At 41.0% G+C, this 26,481-nt stretch overlaps 1 protein-coding gene across 4 annotated transcripts in view; it reads left to right on the forward strand.

Annotated features, from left to right (window-relative positions):
• ANK2 (ankyrin 2, neuronal) overlaps positions 1–26,481 on the forward strand; it is a 193,086-nt gene that overhangs the window by 64,830 nt on the left and 101,775 nt on the right. For all 4 annotated transcript variants that reach the window (XM_017825067.1, XM_017825068.1, XM_017825069.1 and 1 more), the window contains exons 2-5: positions 6,275–6,376; positions 13,229–13,327; positions 13,783–13,881; positions 25,420–25,518. In XM_017825067.1, coding sequence (XP_017680556.1) covers positions 6,275–6,376; positions 13,229–13,327; positions 13,783–13,881; positions 25,420–25,518 — 399 coding nt within the window. The remainder of the gene's footprint in view (positions 1–6,274; positions 6,377–13,228; positions 13,328–13,782; positions 13,882–25,419; positions 25,519–26,481) is intronic.

Raw genomic sequence — 26,481 nt, forward strand, 5'->3', positions numbered from 1 at the left:
TGCTTATAATCCTGTTTAATCCTTATTTCTCTTGCACAACTTTGGTTTTTCTCCCGCTCTCCAGGTGCCTCAGGAGCCAATTTACCTGTGTGGAGGTTCTAACAGTGTTATTCCATGTCATACTCGTAGACAAAAGCAAGAGAGCTGATGCATTGCACACTCCCTTGTTTAACAGTTCATCCCACAACGTGACTGAAAAATGAAAACGTGTTTTTGCAGGTTTTTTTAGCCTTGTTTTTCACTGGGTGATTACAGGCACTTTGGGGCTGGGCATGTTTACAGTGTGATCCTGGGCTCAACCTGGTGTGCAGTGCTGCCCACTCTGACCATATATATCCAAAAATAATATATTTAAAAAAAATATAAATAATATAGATAAATATATAAATAACAGATATAGAGATCTATAAATAATATATAAAATTATTTATAGAGGATGTACATATACATACGTATATGTATATATACATACATACATATATATATGGGTCCTCTGGTGGTCTAGTGGTTAGGGTGCAGGACTCTCACCGCTGTGACCCGGGTTCGATTCCCAGCCCCCCGGGCAGATGGAGCTCGTCAGCCCTGTGAGGCAATCCATCTAAGAGAAGGTCACTCTAAACAAACCTNGCTGAAAGGGTCACTTTGGAATCCAGTCAGTGCTATCCCAGGTTTCCAGGTCAGGCAGTCATTTTCTGTGTTGAAATGCATGCAGACTAGTTTTGATTTAAAATCACTGATTATTTCAATCCTGGGTCATATGCAGTGTAGAGCACAAAAGCTTTTTCCCTTCTTATAGCTGTATCACCCTCAATATTTTTTGTGTAAGTATATCTGTAACCTTTATTTTTATTAAGTCTTTAAGCCCATGCCCACACTGTCTGTAACAATATGGTGAGAGCAACTGCAGCCACAGCTCCAGCTCAATGCCAGTAAAAGTGATGCCAACTTCATCTTCTTCCTGATGTTCTGTGATTAATTGGCCTAAATCCTCCAAACACCGTAAATTATTCAGGTGCATAATATACACTTGAAAGAAGGTTTTTATTTTTCTGATTTATAGCCATCATCATCAGCCTAGAGAGACAGACCCCTGAGATTAAAAATAATTAATTGCTGGATGCTATTAGATCCATTTTGGCAGAGGATATTTAACTTACTAGTGATCTCTTCTCTCTGAAAGCTTACCTTCCTCTTCACACCCCGCAGGTCCTGTGGTTCTTCTTCTCATTTCTTAACAAATATTAGCTAATTATCAGGCCAGTTGTGAATTTTTCCTGGATAAGAAGATGATTGAGATTACGAGAACAAGATGTTCATTTAGTGAAAGCTGCTTTTTCAGAGTTGTGGGCTTTTCAGTTCAGCAGTTTATGAACAAATTCTGTACAACCAAAGGTACACAGAAGGATGAATCAGGTCTGCAGTGCTTGAGTGGGAAAAGCTGAGTGATAAAAAAATGCTTGCTTTGAAATTGAAATACGAAAATTGGGCCTGTTGTTCATAAAGGAATTTAGATACTGAGATTTCTTTTAAGATCTGTGATTTAATCTTGTCTTCCTTCATCATCTCCAGTAAATGAATAGGAGCAAAACATACATTTTTATGGGCAAAGGAAGTGGCTTTGAAAGGAAAGCAAAGCACTGCTGTATTTCTTTTATTCCAGAAGATGAATGTTATTTCATTAAAGGCTGGGAAAATATGTTTCCCTTATAGCTGTTATTATCTCATTTAAGTCATTTATCAGCATTAGATTACTGAGCCTCTGCCATTGCAAGTGCAAGATGTAGCTCATGTGCTGGTGTGTCTGTCAGGGCTGCAGGCTCAGACTCTGCTCTGGGAGTTGAATTAAAACCAAAAAATAAAAAAAGTGCCTGCTCACAGTCACTGCTGTCTCTTTGGAGATCAGCAGCACTTTCGGCTCAATTATAAAATAATTCAGTGTACAGAAGATAAAATGTGAGCCGCCGATAAACTCACTGGCAAGTTTTAAGAAACTATTCCACAAGGAAAAGCGTTATTTTGGAATTCCCATCTTGTAGAGCTGAATGGAAGAATCTTCCATGCCGGCCGAAAATACCTGTGTGACAAGTGAGCCGGGTGGTGGTAACACCTCGTCTGCACTGCTTTTAGAGTTGCACCCAATGAAATGATGGCTGGTTGGAACAGGTGGTTCCTGAAATCAGAGAATAACCAAGCCAACTGGGACAAAATTTAGTGATTGTCTCAAGGGTAGGGAGCACAAATTGACACTTGAGAAAATACGGAATAAAGAAAATTAATGGATGTTTTTACAGCCCTGTCATTTTCCCCCCTTAAGTACTGAATAACATCAAGAGGCCGTGAAAACTCGAGTTTAGATGATGCAACTTCCCTCCTGCTGAATTCGCAACTCCAGGCATTCCCTGGTATATTAAAACCATGAGCCACCAGTCAATGAAGAGCTTCTTAATGAAGAAGAAGAGTTCACAAGCCATCAGCATTTTGCTAATTATAGGAACAGCTGTTGGACAAACACTGCCTCCAAACTCTGGAGTTAGTAAATGGCATTAACACTGTGGCTTAGTGCTGATGTTACCTGCAGTGATAATACAGGATTCACCTCAGCATCCAAGTTTTTACAGCTGCTAAGAATTTCAGTTTCTTGATTTATATAAAGCAGGTTTTGCTCACCTCATGATCGGGGACAACATCTTCAAAAGTTGTAGCTAAATACTTTTCTTCCTCCATGAAATCCAAACAGTATATCCCAGAGTCTGTGCTTGAAAGGGAAGTCTGAAAGGGTTATTACTACTCAGGTACACATTTTAATAGACATACAACCCAAATATGTTAAATTAAGGTGTAAACCCTCTTATGTGGTTATTAGACTTGAGTTTTGAATTCTGTTTTTGCTGTCTATCAGTTAATAAACTGTATTTAATGGGTGAGAATTGTTCAGTAGCCCTCGTTGCTGGACTCCGTTCTCCCCCAGAGATATTGGTAACTAAGGACAGACTGGGGTCATTCAACTTATTTGGAGGGGAGGGGGGAAAAACCCAAATCCAACCTGCAGGGATAGTTTTTCTACAGACACGATTTCAAACAAGTATTTGGATGGTTTGGATGAATGTTGGGTTGAAAGCTGTCCTTTGAAAACTGAGGCCTCCTACTCCCAATCTTTCCTTCTTGTGCACGAAGCTGGTTTTCAGCAGCAGATTTGAGTATGTGGAGAAAATCCTTTGGGCTTGGTACAGCACATGATTCCAGGGGTTATTTTTGCATTTCTCCCTAAGATGCCTTTGAGGAACAGGCCCGAGCTGTGTGTGATCAGTGATGTGCTACCTTAGGAGACAGGAAGGGCAACCCGAGTGAGGGCAGAGGAACCAGAAGGGAAGGGGTTCTGACTGTTTGGTTAAAATATTAATTTCCATATATGATTTCATTACTGAGATTCCCTGAGATAAAGGTTTCGAATTCAGGCTAAATTCCTGTGTTGCAATTAGCAAGAAAGAAGTTGAATCTGCAGCCTTTGGGTCATTTAAAAAATCATATAATCACTTGATCATTTATTGTATTTTCTTATACAACGTCTGACAACCAGGTACTTGTAAAGACACATTTGTAGTCATGCTTTTAGTGCACTTAAAGCTATATTGATTTTGTTTTACATTGTAGCTTTGTTTGCTTGTTTGTTTGTGTAAACTTTCCCTTTCCCCTCTGGTGGAGTGTTTGCTTTTGAGCACTGTCAGCTTCCGTGTGGAAAACTCCTAAAAAAAGTCCCTCTGGGGTGTGTGCCTAGGAAGAGGGGATGTGATAGGTATCATGTGGTGCAAAGGACCTTGGTTCTGTGTTTTGTGTTGTCTCCTGTAAAGAAATTATCTTCAAGTGACAGTTTGGTGACAGTTTGTCTTCAGTTTCTCTGTCACTGAAACAACGTCGTTGAACTCAACTAAAAATCTGCATGTAAGGAAACAAAACATTTCATCAGATTACTGAATCCATTGGAAAAGCCCACAGATGCAAAATGATTATTTCCTGGCGTGGTAAGACTGCAGGAAACTGCTGCTGTTGCCTGCTGAGGGGATTTTGTCAAAATGGATTTGAATTTGTAATGTGCTGAAGTGAGTAAATGGCTGAGGCAGAAGTACCGACAAAAATACTTTTTAAAGGCTTAAAAGAACAGGGTAAAGGACAAACCAGTGACAACCTGCTGAAGAATTAGAGTTGGCAAAGCAGGAAAGAAAACACAGCTCTGAGTACTCCCAACTTCCAGGACTCTTAAGCTTTAAAACACGGTGCTGAATTTTTGAGTATTTAATGGAAACAGTGCCTGGTATTTGTATGGGAATGTATATAATGTATGGGTGAATTGTTGGATTACTCTTCATGTAGGCAGGAACTTCTTACTCTGCACTGTGATCGATATTCAGGTGTATGGAAAGTGTCTTGAAGTGATGGGCAGTGCAGTAATTTAATTTTGAGGTAAACAAAATTATGAATCAAGGAAATGAGAGAGGACTGCTCGTGTCTTCTTAGCTGGAAACAAATGGAATATAATCATGTGGGCTTAGCTGTGATCTGAGCTTCCAGCAATAATGGAGATGTCAGCATTTTTGATGTCCTGTTGAGAGCAAAGATGCTTTTCTCAACCAGAACGTGCAGATTTACCCCTTATGTGCTCAAATATTTGATATTGGTTAGTTCTTTTACCAAGGTCATTTAAAAATAAAAATATATTTTTGTGTCTTTATGGGCACACGCACATCCCAGGACAGGGTGCAGTGCTAAGAGCCATCTTTCAGTCCTCAGAGGGAACTTTTTGTACGTGTCAGAATCTGTGCTGGAGTCAAACCTTATCCAAATGGTCCTGACTGAGGCCTGGACCTATCCAAGGGTTCTGTCACCGTGAATTCCTGCGCTACCTTCCCCTTCCCCCTGCTGCGTGTTTAGAGGGAAGGTCTGATTTCTTAACAGCAGAAGCTGCGGAAAATGTGCTGAAGTTTGCTGAGAGGAATTTAAAAGGGAATATTTTGGTCTTGGCATGCAGCTCAGTTGTGAGGAGAATCGTTTTGCTGGCATCCATCTGTCGCAGATTAAAATAGGTTGGGCCCAGGGTTTGGGAAGTGAGTGAGTGCGGCGTGATGAGTGACCGAAATAAACCCTCTGGAATGGGTTGGGCGACTGAAAGAAGTGGGAAAGCAGGAGCTTTCAGGATATTCTCACCAAGTGAAAGAGTTGGTTCTACCCAGTTTGTGACAGGGAGGTGGAATTAGTTGAGGAACAGGCTCGGCCGGAGGCGTTCCAGAGGAACACCAAGTCCTGGTCCGACGGTGTGCGTGCCGACCTCTTCCTCTCCAATCACACCCCCACCAGACAGGCTCCCAAAGTTACTGAGCTGCTGTTTGCAACTCACTCCCACACTGTTTATTGAAGTAGGAGCATTGCTGCTGTCTCTGTCTCTGAGCGTGTTCCCAAATGCTTATAATCCTGTTTAATCCTTATTTCTCTTGCACAACTTTGGTTTTTCTCCCGCTCTCCAGGTGCCTCAGGAGCCAATTTACCTGTGTGGAGGTTCTAACAGTGTTATTCCATGTCATACTCGTAGACAAAAGCAAGAGAGCTGATGCATTGCACACTCCCTTGTTTAACAGTTCATCCCACAACGTGACTGAAAAATGAAAACGTGTTTTTGCAGGTTTTTTTAGCCTTGTTTTTCACTGGGTGATTACAGGCACTTTGGGGCTGGGCATGTTTACAGTGTGATCCTGGGCTCAACCTGGTGTGCAGTGCTGCCCACTCTGACCATATATATCCGAAAATAATATATTAAAAAAATATATAAATAATATAGATAAACATATAAATAACAGATATAGAGATCTATAAATAATATATAAAATTATTTATAGAGGATGTACATATACATACATATATGTATATATATGTATAACACCTCAGAAAACTATGGCTGGCAAGTCAACGCACTTATTTTTTTTCTTGTTGACAATATCAGTTGCTATGATTTATGGTGGGGTGTTTTTTTTTTTTTTGGTTCTTGCTAAACTTTGAACTCCAGCAATTACTGCACTATTTCGCTCACTCCAAGGGGTCTGCAGTTCTTTCGGGCCGTTATTGCCTAATTTGAGTATGTTAATTAATGCAGATATAATGCAAAGTCAGGGCTTTTCACTGTTTTATTCTCCTGCAGCATAAAATGTGAGAACCTTTCACCAGTGATGAAGTTGTGCTTTCTAGCAGGAGCTAATTAGAGATTTTTTTTTTTTTTTCCTTCTTACAGTCTGACAGCAATGCAAGCTTCCTCCGAGCTGCCCGAGCTGGCAATCTGGACAAAGTAGTGGAATATCTGAAAAGTGGAATAGACATCAACACCTGCAATCAGGTAAGATATTTGAAGGACAGAAGTTTGCAAAGGTGAGTTGCGAGACACCTCCCCATCAAAACCTAGTTTTTCCAGGCTGGGTTCCTTCATGCCAGTGTTTTGATTCACCTCAAGGCATGTTTTCAGTCTTCATCTTCAGTGGTCTCTTGTTTAATGTAATTTTTTTACATACTCAGTGTATTGTGTTTAAGCCCTGTAGAAGGGGACATTTTGAGTGTCACTGGGTCAAATCCAGTTCAACATCTGCACTCACATTTTTGCTTAACATAACTACCTTTCCTTTCAGGAAAGTTGTTACTGCTGTAAAAACACATTGTTAAAGTGTCACCGTTGATGTGACTGTAATGAGACAGAATGTTTTAACTTGGCTCTTTTGTAGGTCTGTCATATAAATTTGTAGGTCTGTCATATAAATCCAATTACTTTGGCTTTATAGCTTGGGGACCTACATTCGCAACATTTATTTAAGTGACTGGAACCATCAAATTTAACAGGACTGCGACCGAAAATAAATATGCAAATAAATGTCTGCATCAGTCCTGAAAAGTGGTTTGAGGTTCTGGTGAAATCAGTGCAGTTTTTTGATGGGGGAATTTGACAGCTCAGGATTTATGGTGTCCAGCTTTCCCCTAACTCTTAGCCAGACGGAATCAAAATGACTGCTAACTGGATGGTGGCTTTGCCTTTTGGAAGTAAAACCCTAGAATTGTGGCCACTTTATTTTGGAAAAAAAAAGAGTAATTTGAAGAATAAGAAACAAAATAATCTAAAATGTTTGGAGGCATCACCTTCCCTGCTGAATGAAAGCTGCAGGTGATTAAAGTAGGGATGTGTCAAATGGAAGCTGGGGCACAGGGCTGAGAGCAGCTCTGTTGTCAGTGCCAAGGAATTTAATGATGAGGAAAATAAGAGGTTTTTCATGTGCTGCTTATCGAAAACATACAGAAAAAATCCTTCTCTTACTGTCTAGGAGAAAGTTCCCATTAAAAGCCTTGCTGTCAAGGAAGAACTTGCTGAGTTATATGGGACATGACCTGGCAAACTTCAAGTTCCCCAATCAGGACAGAGTAAATCAGACTCAAGTCTGATTTATATTCAGATAGATCCAGCAGATTTTCCATTTTTATTACAAGCACCAATATTAACAAAGAGATTCACCCCCAGGACAGAACACAGTTAATGTGATAATTACTTGGGAACATTATGAGGGTTTTTTTTCCAGCCAGTTCATATTCTCTTGGTGGTTGTGAGAGGAATATGAGCGGGGTTGCTGCAGATTTGTCTCCTGAGGAAAGTGCTTCCCACTTGCAGCTGGTGCAAAGCTCCTCTTGCCCTGCGTGGGTGGGATCAGAGCCAGGTGAGTGCAAACATCAGGAGAGAGGCTGTGGAATTTCTTAGTGGTTGGAAATAGATGAAGCACTCGTGGATGTTATTATGGGGGGAAAAAAAAATAAGTGGTTGACTAGCGTGCAAAACAGGAAAAAAAACATATTAACGTGATTTAAGTAAGTAATGTGACTTGATGTTCCAATTAAGGTAACTCAGGAGTTCTCTAGGCTGTAGGAAGTGTTTTGAGCTCTTATCAAACAGTACAAGCCAAAAAGCGCTGAAACAACCCCTTCAGATCCATGAATAAAAATAATGTCTAATTTAGATTGTCTGAGCCCTGTTTGCCAGGGAAAACTTGTCCCTGTGCAGTGGCCAGTCTGCTTCCCTGAGGACATTGATTACTGTGTGGGAATTCCCAAGGATGAGGGACGAACTGAGACACAGGCATCCTGCATCCTCAGGACCAGTGACTCAAATTGTGCTCATTGAGCACAAACAGGCACTTCAGCTCCTTGCAAACTCCAATTCTGGTGCCGCAGAAAATTCCTCACAGAGATTTTTGGTAACGAGAACCCTCAGCTCCTACTGATTAAGCATCACTGGTGTATTGTAAGTTTTATTGGGAGCGGGAGCAGCCTCCTCTGCTAGAGGTTAGGGAGTAGTGAGTAAGCCATGGCAGCTCCTTCTGCAGCCTTCCAGTTATTCCTTCTCCTCCTCCTCCTCCTCAGGGTTTGACTGGGATGTCCACATGGTTGTGTTCCAACTGTCTGTGGGGAAAAGTCAACACAGCACAGTCTGTGCAGAATGCAGGGGTGTCTTTTATTTTTAACACTGAGCCATCTCAATGCTTTTTCACAAATGAAGCCTTGTTACATGCAGGTTGGTTTTTTTCCCCAGTATAATGCTATTTTTAGACGAGATCCCATCTGGGAAAACCGTACATAATGTTAAGAATAAGCTTTCCTGAACAGAGGGAACACCAGGAGGTGCTTTCTCAAGTTCAGTGTTTGTTTCTCAGATCCTAAGTTTTTTCGGAGAGGTCTGTCTTTATGGAGAATCAAAGTATTCTCCAAAGTATTCTCCAGCTTAATGTTTCTGGATATACTGAATACAGGGAGTCATTACTAATATATAGTTAATAATTAATTATTATTTAATTATGCTTTATTAACTGCTGTTTTCATAAGTTCAATTATTATGGAATTGCACCATCATTTTTTTCCCTGAAAATCATAAATCATTTATGTTTCTTTGTTTCTGGAGAGAGTTAGAAATGTCAGGGAACATAATTACCCTGTTTTAAGAATAGTCCCTTAAAAAAAAAAAACTAATTCCTGGTATTTTATAGGATGGATAGCTGATGGTCATTGGAAATCTCTGATACCTTTAGAGCTATTGTGACAAATATATTTTTTTAGGATGTGATTGGTGTTTCTAGTAAAGTAGCAAGAGAAAAGAGCTTGCTTCTGCGTGATGTTCAGAATGACCTTTAATTGGGCACTCTGCATTTGGGCAGCCCAAGGTTCCAGCAGGAGTTAGACCCCAACACCTGACCAGTCCAAGGGTTCTCCAGCTGCCTGCTCCCTTTTGAAACAGAATTGATGATCCAAAGGCAACATAAAGTGACATTTCTCCATCTTGTGCTTGGAGACCTGTCGGTTCTCACGGTGACAGAGTCGCTTCCTTGGAAGGAAAAATTTGCTGCGTTTTGGCATTTGTTCTCAAGTCTTCTGCATTCCTAGAAATGGTTGTGAAGTCTGATGCCTTGAACAGAACAGGATTCAAATATTAGATAGTTTGTGGGTCCTCCAGCTCCAGGGCCCCGATTTAGATCTGCTTGGCTTTGGCTCTCGTTTTGTTGGCTTCTTTCTAATTCGGTTGGTGCCTCTCTTGCTGTTAATTCCCTCCCTTGCTCCAAATGGAGAGGGACTCCTGCTCCCAGCAGTGCCAGCTACAGCCTGCAGCAGCTCTGTGTCATAAATGAGGTCTGCAGGATCGCCTTTGGTGTCACTCAGGGGGTTAATTCATTTTCTCGAGTTCGTAGACTAGAAAGCCTCACAAAAGGAGAATTTTCATCATCTGAAATGGTTTTTCTTTTCTCAGCAATTCATTTCGTTTATTTGTGGTATTTTTAGGAAAAACTTCAACGAACCTTTGGACTTGAGAAAGCCCTTTCCAAATCTTTCTTGAAGAGAGTTTGACCACACACGCTTTTTACCTCCCCAAGAGATTTATTTGGCAGCAACCTTAGACTGACATCCATTAAAGAGACAGAGAAGAGAGTTTAAGAAAGACTATGATGTTTATTTTCAGTTTCTGCCTCTGCTGGGGAGTTAATTTTCGTTGTGTTTTTAAATTATGCTTTGGCATTGGCCTTTGTCATAGAATCATGGAATAGTTAAAGTTGAAAAAGACTCTACATATGTATAAGTCTGGGACCACAGCGTCAGTGGAGAATGTGGAAACATTACAAAAATAGGGGGGTTTATTGTTTTATTTTTGTTGGCTTTCATGATGTTTTTATCTGTAAATTGCTTAAAAGTCATTTTGATCTTTGGTGGCAAAGGCACAAAAGGTAGGTAGAAACTCAGCTCTTGGCAAATATTTCTGCAAAGTGTTGCATCCCAACTCTGGGAGTTAAAAGGGGTCCGACTCTTCACATGAGGAAAGATGAGGGTTAATTTTGTCAACATACATTTTTGCTTCCTAAGATATTTATTAAGCACTTAATGAATACCTTCAAATGGAAGGGAACTTCAGGGAAGTAGGAATTGTTATATTCAACGAAGGTTGTGAGGCTGGTGATTTAAAAGTTGTAAGACTCTGCAGGGAGACACTTGAAGAACCAGGCTTGGAAGGCTTAGTATGGTGCTCTTTCATGAGAGTTAAAATTACCAAGGAGCCTCCAGGAGAAATGCAGTTGAGGGTATTATATGTGTGCTTTGTCCTCATGCTGCACAGTTTTGCTTAGCAGACAACTAATTTCACCCTCCCCAACTTTTTGGTGGGCACTGGAGAGGGGAAAAAAAAAAAAAGGGACGTGTCAGAAACCTTTGTTGTTCTGAACTGGAAGAATCCAGTTGACAGGAACGGAGGAGTTGCATTGATTAAATCTGAGATTCCATCATCAGAAGTGGCAGGGATCAGCCACGTGGGCCGGGAAATAATTGCAGCGTTGGTTCTGATTAGGGAGGAACAGAACAAAGGTTGCTTTAAGGCTTCAGTTGTGCTGGCCCTCAGCATTTAAAGTGCAGAGCTTGCTGCTGCTTACCCCAGCTTGCTTTATTTAGGGAATTATGGAGTTTGAATGTGTGTAGTGGGAACTATATTTCAGCTAGAGTTTGTTCCTGTGACCTTTTTACTGGACCTCAAGTATTCATTGAATTAAAAAGTTGCAAAGAAACTCATATAATCTATGCAGCAATATCACCTTTCAGGTGCTTAATATGGCATCAGCAGATATGTGTCTCAGAGGGAGGAATACAGGTATTTTAAGAGGTTCCTACTGATTAATCACTGGGACAAGCCTTGCTCTCTCTATCCTTTGGCATGTGGTAAACTAAACTGGAGGCTTCTCCTCATCCTTTTGCATTCAGAGGAGGGTATGGGCCATGAATATTGCAGTTGCTGTGCTGTTTGTGGACTCCAGTCTGCTCCCAAAGAGTCAGAAAGGTTAATAATATGTCATAGCAGTACATCAGCCGTGGACAGCTGTAAGGAGCCCAAACTGCCCTTGGTATTCCCATGGAAAGTGTTGATGACAGAATCGGTGAGATTAGATATGAGAATGTGTCTTAGTTCTCAAATAAGGAGAAAGAACACGGTGTTTCCCCACAAAACACTGTTTCAAAGCTCTCAGCCACTGTAGGTAGTAATTATGGTTAGTTAATACTCAGCTGAGATTAAAACCCCCAGGAAGATTAGAGGTTTCTGAAACCTCTTCAGCCTGCAGAATATTCCCTGACATGTGCAGTGTTCCTCATCTTGGTGATTATGGTCAACCTCACCATGTATTTTTGGCCAAAGATTTATCCTTGATCCAGGGCACGGCACTACTGCCACCCCTGGGCTCTGCAGCTCTCTAGTTAAGAGTGTTCCTCTGGATTAAGGAGGATCTGGTTGCTGCTGCTTTTCCCACATAATGGGATTTGAAACCACGTTTCTCATTAACATTTCTTAACTGCCAGGCTGCAGGAGGGTGTTCCTCTGCTTTTGGCAGCCTGTTGAGTGTAGCTTCCCTTCAGTTCCTCTGCTTTTCTCATAGTTCCACTTCTGAATTTGACCACAAAATCTGCCAGTGCTGCTCACGTGGACGTGGAATTAAATGGAGTTAGTGCAGAGCTGTCTTTGGATTGCTGTGTCCCAAGCCATTGGACCCACTCCCATGAAATGCCTCCTGTGAAGTGCTTTAAAATCCCACTGGGAATTACAAGCCTGAACTGCCTCTGTGCATGGACAAAATGAGAGCCAGAAAGCTGCTTGTTTAGTTCGCAACTGAAATGACTCTGAAGTGCTCAGAGATGAGCAAAGTGACAAAAATTACGCAGTGCTGCACTTGCTGCTGGTGACTCAAATACCTGAGCATCGCTCCTGATGCTTCCAGTGTGGAAACCAGGAGAGTGCTGCAGGGAATGGCAGGATCTGTCCCCGTCACCTGCCTGACGTAGCATGAAAATCACTGTAGGATTGGGAAAAACAGGTTGGCAATTGAGCTACAATAGACTGTCATTTTATTTTTTCCCCCTTGGGTGGAATGGGGATACTAGGAAGAGGCAAAGGTTTCCATGGCTGGAATTTGTCTGAGATAAAGTATCCTGTTCTTGTTTAATGTGGAAAGGATTTAGATGCTGACTTTTCCTTAGGTTGCTTTTTGAACAGTCTTAGCTCTTATTTAATTTGCTTTTCCTTTTTGAGGTTTCAAAACCTCAAAGTCTCATGCAGACTTGCCCAGAAACCAGCAGGGCTGCCAGATGAAGGATCGATTTGCAAGCCACAAGTAATCAACAACCAATTTGGTCTATTTGTGCTTTTGGGTTTCTATTTGATACCAGTTAGCCCAGAGGAGAGTCCAGCGTTCAGCTACATCAGCATGGAATGATCCTGATTGAATAGACATATCCTGTGTAAATTTGGCTAAGTCCTGTGATTTCTCAGTGTTGATAATTCCTCAGGGGAACTGGATAAGGTTACAGTAAAGAGCAGGAAGGCAGAAACGCACTCGAGTTTTGAAATATTGAGCTCCATGGAGATGCCCAAGGTAAGGGGGAAGTGGGAAACTGTCAGAAAGGAAGGAATGTCTTCTGGATCCTCACAAAATACACTTGGTTTTGATGTCTTTGTTGCTATGAGAAAAGCATCACCGGAGAAGTTTGTCACACAGAGCCACGTCCAAAATATCTGACTTATGTAGACAGCCAGCTAAGAGATGTAACAGTACTCCAGCTCCTAATCTTCCCCTTATCCCAGGGCAAGGTAGGAATGTGTATCGGATATTTGTAATGGATCTGGCCCTTGTGCTTGCAGAATGGACTCAATGCTCTGCACCTGGCAGCCAAAGAAGGCCACGTGGGACTGGTACAGGAATTGCTGGAAAGAGGGTCGGCTGTGGATTCCGCCACTAAGGTAATTCACACTTGTCTGCAAGTTTATTCCCAGAAAGAAAAGGTCAAACACATGGGAGAAATACAGGCAAAAAATATAAATACATTGATATTTAAACTAGATTTTCTGTTTTGGCCTGGGAGCCTTTTTTGCTGAAGCCCTTCGGTAGTAAATGAAGAGGAAAATATCATTTGTACAATAATACAGGGGAAGCATTAAAAGTTTTTAGCGGTGCCAGATTGTTCCTTATTTCCAGTGACAGGTCCCCATTACACAGAGAGTGATTTTTTTCAAATCTGTGAAAATTAGTCAGTGACTTTACCATAACCAGAACCTTTTCTCTCGTGGGCACAATGGAAGAAACACCTGTGGGATGAGTTGTTTTGCTTTCAGCCTTTGCTTTCAACTGCTGGTGGAAATGATTCCTGAAGAAGGGTAATAATATTCTTTCATTTTTCCCCCCCTTCCTCCAACAGAAAGGGAATACAGCCCTGCACATTGCATCCCTAGCAGGACAAGCTGAAGTTGTCAAAGTTCTGGTGAAGGAAGGAGCCAATATTAATGCACAATCTCAGGTATGGTGCTGTTTTTTCCCTTCTCTCTTAAAAAAGTTACTTGGTGAGGCTTTATAAGGTACATCTGAGGTTTTAGGCACTGATTCCAAATGTCCAAACCTGACAAATCAAGGGAATTGAGGCGTTCACTGGTAAGCAGAGTAAAAGTAAATAACAAACTGAAGTCATTATGTGCTCGTTGTGTGAACAGGATCTCGTGTTGTTGGTGACTGAAATGTTTTAGCATTTCCTGGTGTGCTTTAATACCTTGTTTCAGAAATTTTTCCAAGCATATAAATATTATATTTGAGTGGAATTTGATGAGCAGTAACGAACAAGAGAATTACTCCATAACTCGATCTATACAATTGCTTTATATGGTTATTTTTTGGCTAAAAATTTGCAGATAACTTAACTTTACTCCAGGCTTCTGAACTCCTTCCTTATGTGATCAGGAAGAATTTCAATCAGAGAGGTTTGTGATGTGCATTTGAACTGGGGAAAGTCACCTTGTCCTGGCAGAGAAATGAGCTGTAGAAACTGTAAAGAGCAGGAGATAAACAAATAGCTTTACAAAGTAAATAGGTTTCTCTGTGCTGTCATCACATTAAAAATCGAGAGAGAGAAACTGAAAAGATCTTTAAGCTGCCTGACCTGAAGATTTAAAAAATATTGTCTTTATTATGCTTTTTGCCCCAGAAGAACTCCCAAAGAGCTCTCTGGGGACAGCTGGTGGTCAATTATTCCCCATGCTCTGCTCCCATTAAAGATGAGAAATGGTGCAATTCCATTGCTCAAAAACTTAGCAAACTCCTGTCATAATGAGCAAACTGGATGAGTTTTTTCATACTTTCTTCAACCTTTTCATGTGTATTAGAAGATAAAGTAACGTCTTTAATGATAGGGTTTTGAGTATTTGAAGAGAAGTAATTCTGAAAAATGTTACTTTAACGAAGCATTATCCCTCAAAAAGTCTTCATGAAGGCTTTTTCTTACGCTGGAAAAAGAAATGAGGTTTTCTAAATTAAAAAAAGAAAGTCCAATTGGAATTGGAAGATGGTTTCACAGGTATTATTTTATATAGTATTCTGGTTTGAAACACATTTTTGTTAGCAGTGGATGCTTTGTAGTGCACACAGAGGTGCTAACAGGCATTTGCTGCTTGATTTAATTGAATTAATGTGATGGAGGACGTTTTTCCCCCCATTACTGCTCCTGGGTTGCCTCCAGACAGGATGAATTCCAACTGCTGGGATACATATGTCCTGGATTTGTGACACACTGTCTTAATTAAACAAATCCTGTTGACTTGACTGGGAGGGTGAGTCCTCAGTGTGGTGTCATCCAGCTTTGGGGCCTCTGGGTTGGGTCTTTCTGGCCTGCTGTGCTTTTCCAGAAGAGATGGATAAGATGGATAATAGCTGGATTACATCTCCTCAGGCAGCAGGGAGGTGTTCAGAAGGCTAAGGAGGAATTCCAGGGGAAGGTGTACTTTTTTTATGCTCCATGAATTATTAAGTTAATAAAGACTAGACATGTGACTTATGATGTAAGAATAAAAAAGATTCAAACATATGTAACTACAGCTGGTCAAAAAATGGAAATGTGAAGTGAGATAGAAAAAGGGAAAAAGAATAATTGAGCAGAATATGCTCAAATACTAAGTTTTTTAGTCAGCAAATATGTAATGGATGAAAAGATGGAAAGAAAAATACTGTTTCAGGAAAGAGCTTCATTGATAAAGTGAGAAATGAACAAAAATACAAATTAAAGGTAAGATTGAATACAGAAGTGGCAAATCATGACTGAAATTCTCAGCTTGTCTTTCTCCTGTTTTCCCCTCAATTCCATTTTTAAAAACAGGTGCTGCATTGTCACCCTTAAACCTTTCAGGAGCAGTTGTTGCTGTTGGGGGGTGTATGACACCCTCTCCTTGGAATCTCTGTTATTTCACACTTTATTTTTTGTAGGCCCCTGTGAAATGCCGTTGGCTGGTAGTGATTTAATGCCAGGGGAGTTACTCAGGTTGCTCCATCACTTCCTCTTTAAAGAATTGGGTATTTGTCAAGGTCGTTGTCATTTCCACTGATGACAATTTACCACAGTGACAAAGTTTCTTCTCTGATGATGAACTGGTAGATAAAAGAGTAGTCACAACTCCAGTTTATTGGGTTTACTTTCATTTTCTCCATTAAATGGCATAAAAACACTGGCTTTTATCAGAACTTATGAGCAGTGACATCTGAAAAAACACACTTGTTTTCCAGTTCCTTGCAACAACGAAATAACAGAATTACCTCAGAAAATGCTATTAAAACCACTGTAACCACTGGGATTACAAACCCCATCTGTGCTATCTGAGGCTGTTAAGCATTCAGGGCTCTGATTTTATGGATTTGGGGTTTCTATTAGATTACTTTGCTTTGCCCTTCAGCTTCATATTGGCCTTTGGAGTTGTTATTTTGCTCATCTTCCTCTTTTACGAAGCCTGTTCCTTTCAGGCTAACATGCCATCACTGCTATTTTTAGAGAAGTAATTTCTATTTTGATACAAAGCCTAATTGCACGGTGATTGCTAATTGAGTGACTCCACTTTCACCTGCATCTGTGTCATTTGAGAGCTCACATCTTCCTCCAGCCTGTTTCAGGCAAAGGCTGAAATGAGGGCACACCCAGAGATGGAGAAGTCACTGGTCTTTTTTGGCATTTCTCCTCCTAGAACTGGAGAAGTGTGCAATTATTTGGCTCGGTTAGAATTGCTTTTTGCTACAAGTATTGTTGGAGTAGATATATTTATGTAATGAGTGTCTACAAACCCTTCACTTGGCTGAGTCTGCTCATAGTTCAGTGGGCAGATCTAAATGGGCATCCAGTGAAAAAGCAATTTCTGCAGTTTCTCTTCTTGATTTGACCGTGATTTTGGTCCTGTGTAGGTCTGACCAGGCTGCACTAATTGATAATATGAAATCTTCTCTGGGCACTGGATGGTGCAAACCAGAATGCAAAGTGGGTAATAGATCCACTGGGGTGTTCCAGGCTGTTCCTTTGAGCTTTACATTACCCTACAGGGCAGAACAAAGTCCATGGAACAATGTCATCTTTTGCACTCTGCATTCACTTGGATGGGTGATCCCAAAGGTACTTCTGAATTTCAGTGGAGAATTCAGGTGAAGTCTTCAGGGAGCATTGAAATATTTCATCAGGCAGACCCACGGAAGTGGGATTGGCCACTGACTTCTCTCACATCCACCCACGTACCTCTCACACACTTTCACTGAGCCCAGTGCTATCCTCCTTTCACAGCTGGATCACTTCTATACCCCAAACCCATTCTTACTTATTGCTTATGCATTGGAAAAGCAATTATTTTTGTGCTCTTCTTCCCATTGAGTGTCTGCTCTTGTGACACGTTCAGAATTCTTACGTGAGTTCTTGATATTTTTTCCCAGGTGGAAGAAACATCACCAGATGTAGTCAGTCCAACTCTTCCCCTTGAGAAATTCCCATTTGTCTCTGTTGCTTTCTCTTAAAGTCTGATTGTACCATCTGATTCCTGTGCAGGCATCAGAGACATCCCATAACAGGAGTATCAACCTGCCAAATGTGTTGATACCCCAAATGCAATAATCTTAATAACTGAGGCAACTTGTAGACTGTCCCTGCAGCAATGATGCTGAGCTGTTCTGACCATGCATTCCTTAAGGAATGGATCCATCCTGACCTTCCTCCATTCCAAACGAGGTCAAGAAAAGCCTCATGTGGAGAGAGTTGCACCTCTTAGGATGAGGTGATTTGACAAATGCCAAGTGATTGAGGTACAAAGAGCTGAAAGGAAAAAGCAAAGTGAGGCAATACAATGTGCTCCTGTTTGGTAACTCTAAGGGAGCTGTGATGTCCTGGAGTCACCTGAGTAAGAAGTGATTCCCTTCGATTTTAAAATTCCTGCAGCTGAGACGACAATGGAACGTGTTCCCCATTAGCTGTGCTGGTTGTGCTTTGACCCCTGCTTAGTTTAGGGGCCCTCACGAAAGGAGGAGCTCCCTTTTAATCATCAGATTATTTAAAGTGACCCAGATACAGAGAGCAAGGATTAGATAAATCAGTCCTCCCCCAAGCTGATTTCGTTATTTAAAAGCCCTCCGGTTTCCTTTCCTCGACATCCTGCTCTAAGCGCATTGGGAACACATTAGCCAAGGAGTATTTTTGTTGAAATTTGCCCCCGTTACTGTCACCACTTCCCGTGTCAACACCTGGGAGATGCTGTTGTGACTGCTGGAGTGTTCTTATCCGGGCTATCCATGAGGTTGAAGCAACCCTTGGAGCAGCACCTCCCCAGCCCCGCGCGTGCGTTCCCCAAAAGGAGCCGCAAGACCCCGTGGAATGTCCACGTTCCGTGTCGCCACAAACCCGGGGAGGATTTAGGTGACTCTCAGAGGAGTGATCAGCTTGTCTCTCTCAGGATGCCCCAGGATTTGCTTGACCAGGGATTGCTCTCCCTGCGGTTTGTGAGGATAATCTTACCTTCGGAATGGAGCGTGTTTTGCAGAGTATTTGCCGTTCCATTATGACAAAAGGCTTTAATTCCACCAACTGGTCTTGCTGCTTTTCCCTCCGTGTATTTAGAGAGGCAGATTTTTGACTGCTGTGTATCATGAGGGGTCATTCAGCTGCAGTTCATCATTGCTAATGTAATAAAGGATCAGGCCCATTATCCGTTCACTGGAGGGGAAAAAAAAAAGGCAAGAAATGCCTTCTGGAGGATTATATGGATTTTGAGAGATGTAAACAAAAGTAATACATTAAGACCAATGGAAAAAAAAAACCCAAATATGTCAACCAACAAAGACTGAAAACCAGCTGCAAATATTTATAGTATCTGTCTTATTTTTTTTTGTGAATTTACTTTAAAAGTGCTGTAAGGGGATGATTTGAAAAATTTTAATTAAAACAAAAAGTGGTTTTTTTTTTCAGCCAATGATGTTTATTCTTAAAATGTATAAACTTTAGGAGGCTGCCCTGACTCAGCCTTTGGGCCCTCACCTGTGCCTGGTATCAAGGTGGTGTTTCCTTGTCAATCTCTTCTCTTCCCATTATTCTCCATCAGCTCAGTTTCTGCTACAGTTTCCCTCTTCATAAAAATGCTATTTCCAAGGCCTGGAACATCTTGATTTTTGCCTGGCTCTGTTGTTGCCTTGCTGTTCTTGTGGATAAAATGGTGATATTTGGAGCTGCTGAAATACAATATTTGTGCTCTTTAAATTCAGCATCTGAGCTGGGAAGTGACTTAGAATCCCACTTCCCAAGAGAGGAGATCTTGTAGCGGGGTCATACACATTGTGCTGCAGTTGGGAGTCCTGGGTGATCTCTCCTGAGTGAACTTACCAAGTTTGTCACACCCCAGACAACATAATATATCCATAGGCTTTATAATTACTGCTGTGGTGTAACTATAGAGTGGCAAACACTATTTATATATTACTAGGGAATTAGTGGGACAGCTGAAGGGGTGGTACTATTTTCAGTGTAGGCTTCTATGTCACTACATTTACAAGAAAAAATAAATTATTTATTACGAATTAGTTTTATGGTCTGCCATCTCAAACCAGAAAATACCCTTTTCTTTTTTTTTTTTTTTTGTTTAACTGTATGCACCAATAAAGTAGAATCACCAGCCTCCCTAAATTCAGCAATTCTGGCCTTTTTCCTAAATGCTTTTTTTGTCTTTAATCTACGGGACCCTGTGGGCCTCAGCATCTGCCATGTGTGATGGATGCAAAAATTGTCACCTAAATGATTAGCTGCTACTTGTTGGGGGATTTTACAGTAGATTCAGAATCCAGTAGCTCTCCTGTGCCACTTTATTCTGAGCAATTCTGTTCTCAAAAATACTCTTTAGTCATAGATGTAGTAAAAGATAGTTTCCTTCTCTCCACCTTTGCATCCTCAATTTTGTGCTGCTTCAGCTTTTAGTTCAGCAAAGTGAGCTCTTGATTCAGATATTCCTAATCTTTTTCTCTGGAGTAGGCTTGACTGAGTGGCAAAATGAGACTCCTTAGGCACCTTAATTTTAAATTATCTGAATTTCCCTTTAGTTTGTCTGCACAAGTTTGACAGTTGCGTATTTGATTGAATGTAAGTACAGATGTAATAGTCCAGTTATTTATGAGATTTTTCTTTTAATGAAGAAGAGTATGGATTATCTGTTTTTTGTGGAAAATATATTCTGGCAGAAAGGAAATAGGAATGTGAATAATTGGAAAAGTTGCTGCTGTGTAAAACTTGTGGATTTTGATGTAAGCTAACAACAACAAAAAAGAGACCTTTAAAAATTAAAGTTGGTACCTCAATCTATCCTTAATTCACCCTTTTATGCAGAGAATCTCTTCTGCTCAGATACAATCCTCTTACGTAGAGTTTATTTATAGCCTGGCTGAAAATAATGCTCTGAGCATCATGCACATCAGAATTCCCAGAATTGTGATATTGGTGATTCTGTCAAGATGGTTGCTCTGAATTTAGCTCACAGACATTTATTTGTCACACTCATATTTCACTGATAACAATTAATTTATTGCTTGGATTGTTAGAGGCTTTTTGGAAGGTGCCTCCGGGGGTCATCTTGTGTGTCACTGAATAACGATTTAGATCAGGAACTTACTGTTCTGGAAGAGCAGAAAAAAATTCTGAAACAGTTTTTGAACTTGAAGGCCCCCCAAATGATCATGATCTTACTGCATAAAGCAGTGTTTTACCACATAACCATGAATCACACAGGTTTTATAATATGTGTGTGAGCTATTTTTGAGGAATAATCTAAGCTTGTCTCGCCCTTGTCTCATTCCTTTTGTCACTATCCCTTCCTTTTGAGTAAGTAGAAATGAGCACTTGTGTGTAAACCATTGGATGAGGTGCCAGTTTTTCTTTTCTGTCCTGGGAACCTCAGTGATCTTCTGATACAGTTTTAAGCAGTTCCTGGAGGCCTTTCAAATAAAATAGGTTTGTGCATCCGGGTTTAGATTAACAACTTAAATTTAATCAGAGGGGATGTTGCGAACTCTTATGAATCCTCTTCGAAAAGGCAACATGTAGAGATGCTGTTTTTCTATTTTCTCTTTTTTCATTATCAATTTGAATATATATATGTATATATATATGAACATAAGAGACTATGGGTATATGGATACTGAAGTCTGATAATTCAGCACTGCATACAAAGAGGAACCCAAGTTCCTTGAAAGCCTGCCATGGAATAAAGCTCCACCAAGCTACAGAACTGCATGATTTTCTCAGTGTTCTAATAATCCCTCTGCTCCTTCAGCCTGTGTTCTTCATTAGGGCTCGGGCAAAATTTAATGATACAAACTCTGAGTCATAGATAGACTTGCCAATTTGCATTAATAGCTTGAAGAATCATTGAGAGCTACTCATTTTCTCCAATTAGCCACTAAATCAGTGAATGTAGTGGAAAGAAGGGGGTATGAAATATACTCTGTTTAGTGATAATTTCTCATTCTGACTTTATATTACAGCAGTAAACATCTTGCAGTTCACATTTGGGAGGATAATGAAATCGGAGTACTCTGTCCTCACTACAAATACTCTGATGAACCCATTGTTTGGAAGTGAATGTTACATATCATTACACAATTAATTTCAGTTTTTCAGAAGATGCAAAGAATGTAAGCACACAAATGTAACATGATTACCCATTACAATTCACTTCTCCTTTTCCAGGTCACAGTCGATATTTTTACTTTAATTCCGGGCTGTATTTTTGCAGTACAGGGCTGTAAACGGAAGGGAAATCTATTGAAGTAATAATTCCCCACCCCTGGCCCAATAAACCCTCTCTGTGCCACTCCCCATGCTGAGGGGAGAGGTCAGTCTCCCTTGCTGTACTTCCATGCAGAATCACGAACCAGCATGTCATGGATTTGGTGGAAACACTTAGGGAAAGTGAAACAAAAGCCAAGGGAAAACATGTTTCGTTCAGTTTGGAGAGATCTGGGATCCCGAGCTTTGAAGAATCTCTGGAAGCAGAACAGAGAAGTCAAGTGTTGGCAATACAGCTCTTGGAAACTAAGTGATGAGGAACTGGGAAAAAGGGATTTTAGACTGACCAGAGGAAAGGAAACTTCGGGCATGATCTGCTTTTGTGTGGGCGTTCCCATTCAGCCGCAGGGCTTTCTGGTAGAGGCAGACACTTGCTGTGTAGGAGACAGACAGACAGACAGACACATCCCAGGAGCCAGGCAGACTGGGAGGATGCATGAGACTCCTGGGGTCTAGTGGCCAGGTGAGAAGGAAGAGCTCCAGCAGGCCTAACAGGCAATCCCGCTGGGCACAGCTCTGCCCAGGAGGGCAGGCATGTTGGGAATCCTAAAATAGGAGTTCTCTGGCCGAGGGCCAGGAGTGTTGAGGTCAAGGACGCTGCAATTAGAAGCTCTGAAACCAGAGCTTCACTGAAAGCAGCCTGAGAAAGCAGACTTCTCCCTGCCAGCATTAACAATCAGGCTTGACCTTGCCAGGGGGAAAAATTCAGTGGGATCTTTTTTCCAGCATATTGGTAGCTTTGCGTGCAGATCTTCCCATGTTGTTGTAATTCCCAAAATAAGCTGGATTTCAAGGAAATATATACAGTACTTTTAGACTATAATTAAAGCCTGAAGAGAAAAAAAAAAAGATACTATGATCTTATGTGGAAGAATTTCCTCACCCCTGATTGCTGCAGTTTCAGGTGTGATTCTAGCACAGGTATGATATGATGGGCACTCCTCTGGATCACTGTGTGGAAAAACATTTAGTACTTCTTGGTGCTAAACCGTCATGAAGTCACATATATCCATTGTTTATGGTCTCCTAATCCGGGATTTATAGTCCTAATTCTGTTCCAGAACCAGGGACTTGATTAAAAAAAAAATTATGTTCTTCAAAGCTTTTAAGCAAATTGATTTACTCTGGCTTGAAAATCGTCATATTCCCCCAATTTATATTAGTTGGCATGATCCTTGTAATATGCAGTGCTAGAAGGACTTTACAAATGGCATGTATTACGTGTAGAAAATGAGACTTTAATATTAAAAAGCTGATGAGGCGGGTGGAAAATTACTCTTAGTTCTACCCAATAGGTTGCCATGTTGTTTCTTTCTGTAGTGGGAAGGATAAAGGATTGTTTCTTTCCGGAGTGGGAAGGAAAAAGGCCACAGTGAGCCAACTGGGTTACCTGCAGGTTCCTCTGTGTTTTCTGCACAAGTACCGTGGAAAAGAACTCAATCTGTTCCCAGTTCCCACTGCCAGCTCGTGCCTGTGCCTGGCAAGCCCCTGTACCTTCCCAGTTCCACTGGGAACGATGTTCCTGTGTTTTCTGTGGCAAGGAGATCTCCTCTTCCTCCCTCTCTGTTAAAGAGCCATCGGAGAAGCAGCCAGACCAGCACTCCCTGACTCACCTGCTCCTGCCCCAGGGTGGCCATGGGAGAGCCTGTTTCCATGTGCATCTAATTTGCTGCCTGGTTTGAGCAGGGATTTGGGAGGAGGGACTGACCTTCCTGTTGAGAGGCTTTTCTTGATGTCCAGCCTGAATTTTCCCTCCAGCAACCTTGTAAACGTTGTGCTTTTTCATTGTAGTCATCATGATCATGCAAAACAGACCTTTACCCTTCTCTTTAAGGACTGTTATCTTGTTTTCCTTGTTTGCCCTTTACAGGCAGAACACCACCAATTATTAGTCTTTTCTCAAAGAAAAATACCTTCCTTGGGGAGATACATTTTTGTGCCAGTGTGGAGGTTGCCTTTATTATCTGCAGCATGAGCTCCTTGACCAGTGATGCTTTGGAAGACCACTGTGACCTTCAGGTCCTTTCCTGCAGAATTCTTCTCTAACTCATCATTCCCCATGTGCAGAGTTCATTTTTCCCGCAATAGCAGAGAAACTTGTGTTTGTCCTTACTAAATGAATTCTCCAGGTTTTTTCTCCAGAATTGCAGGAACCTTTCAAGTGATGGTCCTGTGGTGTGGTGGACTTGCAGAACATGTTGCCTGTGACTGTAAGAGGATTCTGTTCCCTCCTTGGAGTAATTTCTGAGAATATTGGATAATAACTGATTCCTGTGCAAAGCCACTCAAAAGACATCCCCCAGTCTTGGCATTGAACTGCTGTTAACTGTTCTCTGGGTGCCATTTTTTAATTCTGTGCCCCGAGATTGTCGATGGAAACGTCAGAATATTATGCAAAGCAGTATTAAAAGACTTGCTACAACATATATGACATATATCATACATGACAACCACAACATAAATGATGTTTATTGCCTGAACAATCTTCTACATTTGTAAACACAGAGGGGGTTTGTAAAGACATCAGTTCTACAATCTCTGTGTTATATAGTGACTGAAAAATGAGATTTCATTTCAATAGGAAATTACTGGAATGTTTGCACAGCAGATTTTTTAGAAGGAGTAATATTGGCTTCTCTGAAACAAGGTTGTTAGTTATCACTGCATTAATTCTGACCCCATGTGTGAATGTACAAAGCCTATCATTCAGTGTGACACCACACCAGATAATAAAATAAATTACAAATAAATTGCATGTTCGAGGTCTGGTTTAGGGTTTATGTTTTATCTAAAAGTGCCACTCTAAGGCAGAAGAATGTTTTCAGAAGTATAGGTGATTATGTCCTCTCATGTTACTCAGTTATCTACAGAATATTGAAGATTTTTATAAGCTCTTTTGAGCAATCCTAAAATCTCTTAGAAAAAAGTTATTAATCAGGCTGGCAGCTCACTTCCATGCTTTTGTTTTGTCAGGATTTTGTAGGTAATAAATTGAAATTGTTTGCATTAAAATATTTTAATGGGAAGAAAGGACTTGAATTTCTAATGAATTTACCTGAATCAAAGTAGGTTGATTAACTTAAAAAGAATTTTTTTAATTACTGTTTTATCCGAAGCAAATTCTTTTAATAACTTTAGAACACTTTAATGTATGTTATTAATTAAATGAGAGATGAACCTGCTGTATGGTCAGAAACGCAGTGGTTCCTTTGCAAGGCTGAGTTCCTTTGTGGTGGGTGATTTGCCATGTTTTATGTATTACAGAATTTGATGTAGTATGTTAAGGCTTGGCCGTCTCTGCCGAGCTTGTCGGGAGGTATGGACTTCACGGTCTCCAGGGGATGACGTCTTTGCTCAAGTCAATGTAATAAGTGGAGGAAACTCTTGCTTTCCTGTCAGCTTTCATAAAACCTTCTAGGCAGCTTTGCAGTCCCTGAGCACTATCAGCAAGGAATAGCTGTATTAATAATTACTGTGGCCATCGCTGCTGTAAAATACGTGTCAGGAGAAAATGAGTGAGAAAGCACGTAGAGTTCTGTGGGTTTTAATGGCATTAAACATTACCATCTGAAGTTACAAATACAAAGTTGTTCTGTTACGCACTTAAAGCATTTCAGTTGAAAAAAAAACAACCCACAAGTGCATTTTGTGTATTTCTTTGTGGTTTGTTATAGTTGGTGTATTCCCCTTTCCTTAACGGAATATTTTCTCCTGTGTTCTTCCTAGAATGGCTTTACTCCTTTGTACATGGCAGCTCAAGAGAACCACATTGAGGTGGTGAAGTATCTCCTGGAGAATGGAGCCAACCAAAGCACAGCTACTGAGGTGAGGGGAGTTTTTTTGTCTCATATTTTTCTTTGCCTTTATATTCATATTTATTAAAGTCAAGACTGTGCAGGCTGTGTCTAAAAGGGTGTGTGTGTGGTGTAAAATGGTATAAAACCAATTGATATCAACAGGTAGTTGTTAAAAAGCTTCCTTTTAGGATCATAGGATTGTTTAGGTTTGAAAAGACCTCTAAGACCATCAAGTCCAACCATAAACCCAGCACTGGGTCTTGGGATTTTAGATAAGCTCAGGAGTGATGAGTGGAGGAGGTTCCCTGTGGTGCTGGGTTCACAGAACCATTCGGGAAGTCACTTACTCCAACCTCCTGCTGCTGTTCCCCCAAGTTCCTCTGGTTCTGAAGCTCATCTGGGACTTAGTGTAACCTGTGAGTATTCATTATTGTCTGTGAACAGTGTAAACTGGAAATCAAATGGCTGACAAGGATCACATCCATGAGCTCAGCGGGCCGTGTGCTGTTTTCTCCACGGACACTTTATTTCTACTGCTGGACCACGTGGGTGTCAAGGCAGAAAAGAGGATATTAATTGGGGTTCTGGTTTGTAAACCTGCAGTGACTTCAGTGCAAGCAGAGCAGACACTAAAGTTGGAGAGATGAGACTCCATCTCAGGAGGAACTGAAGCGCAGTAATTAGAGGGATTTAAGGGCAATGGGGAAAACATGGGGACTGTGCTCATTCTGTTCCCTCCTCTTGCTCTCTTTCTGCCAAGTGTTCTTTTATTCCAAGCCAAGGGGATGAGTGAACAGGCTCTGTGCTGCAAAGTGTGTCACCTTCCTGTTTGTGCCATGTGAAGTAGCAATTGTAAAGTTCCTTTCCACTCACAGGTTTTCCTCATGTTTCTTACTTTTCCCTAGTCTGTCCAGGGGGCCTCTGGTGGTCTAGTGGTTAGGGTGCTGCACTCTCACCACTGCGACCCGGGTTCGATTCCCAGCCCCCGGGC

This window comes from Lepidothrix coronata, unplaced genomic scaffold, assembly GCF_001604755.1.
Source record: "Lepidothrix coronata isolate B3197 unplaced genomic scaffold, Lepidothrix_coronata-1.0 Scaffold116, whole genome shotgun sequence".
Lineage (NCBI taxonomy): Eukaryota > Metazoa > Chordata > Aves > Passeriformes > Pipridae > Lepidothrix > Lepidothrix coronata.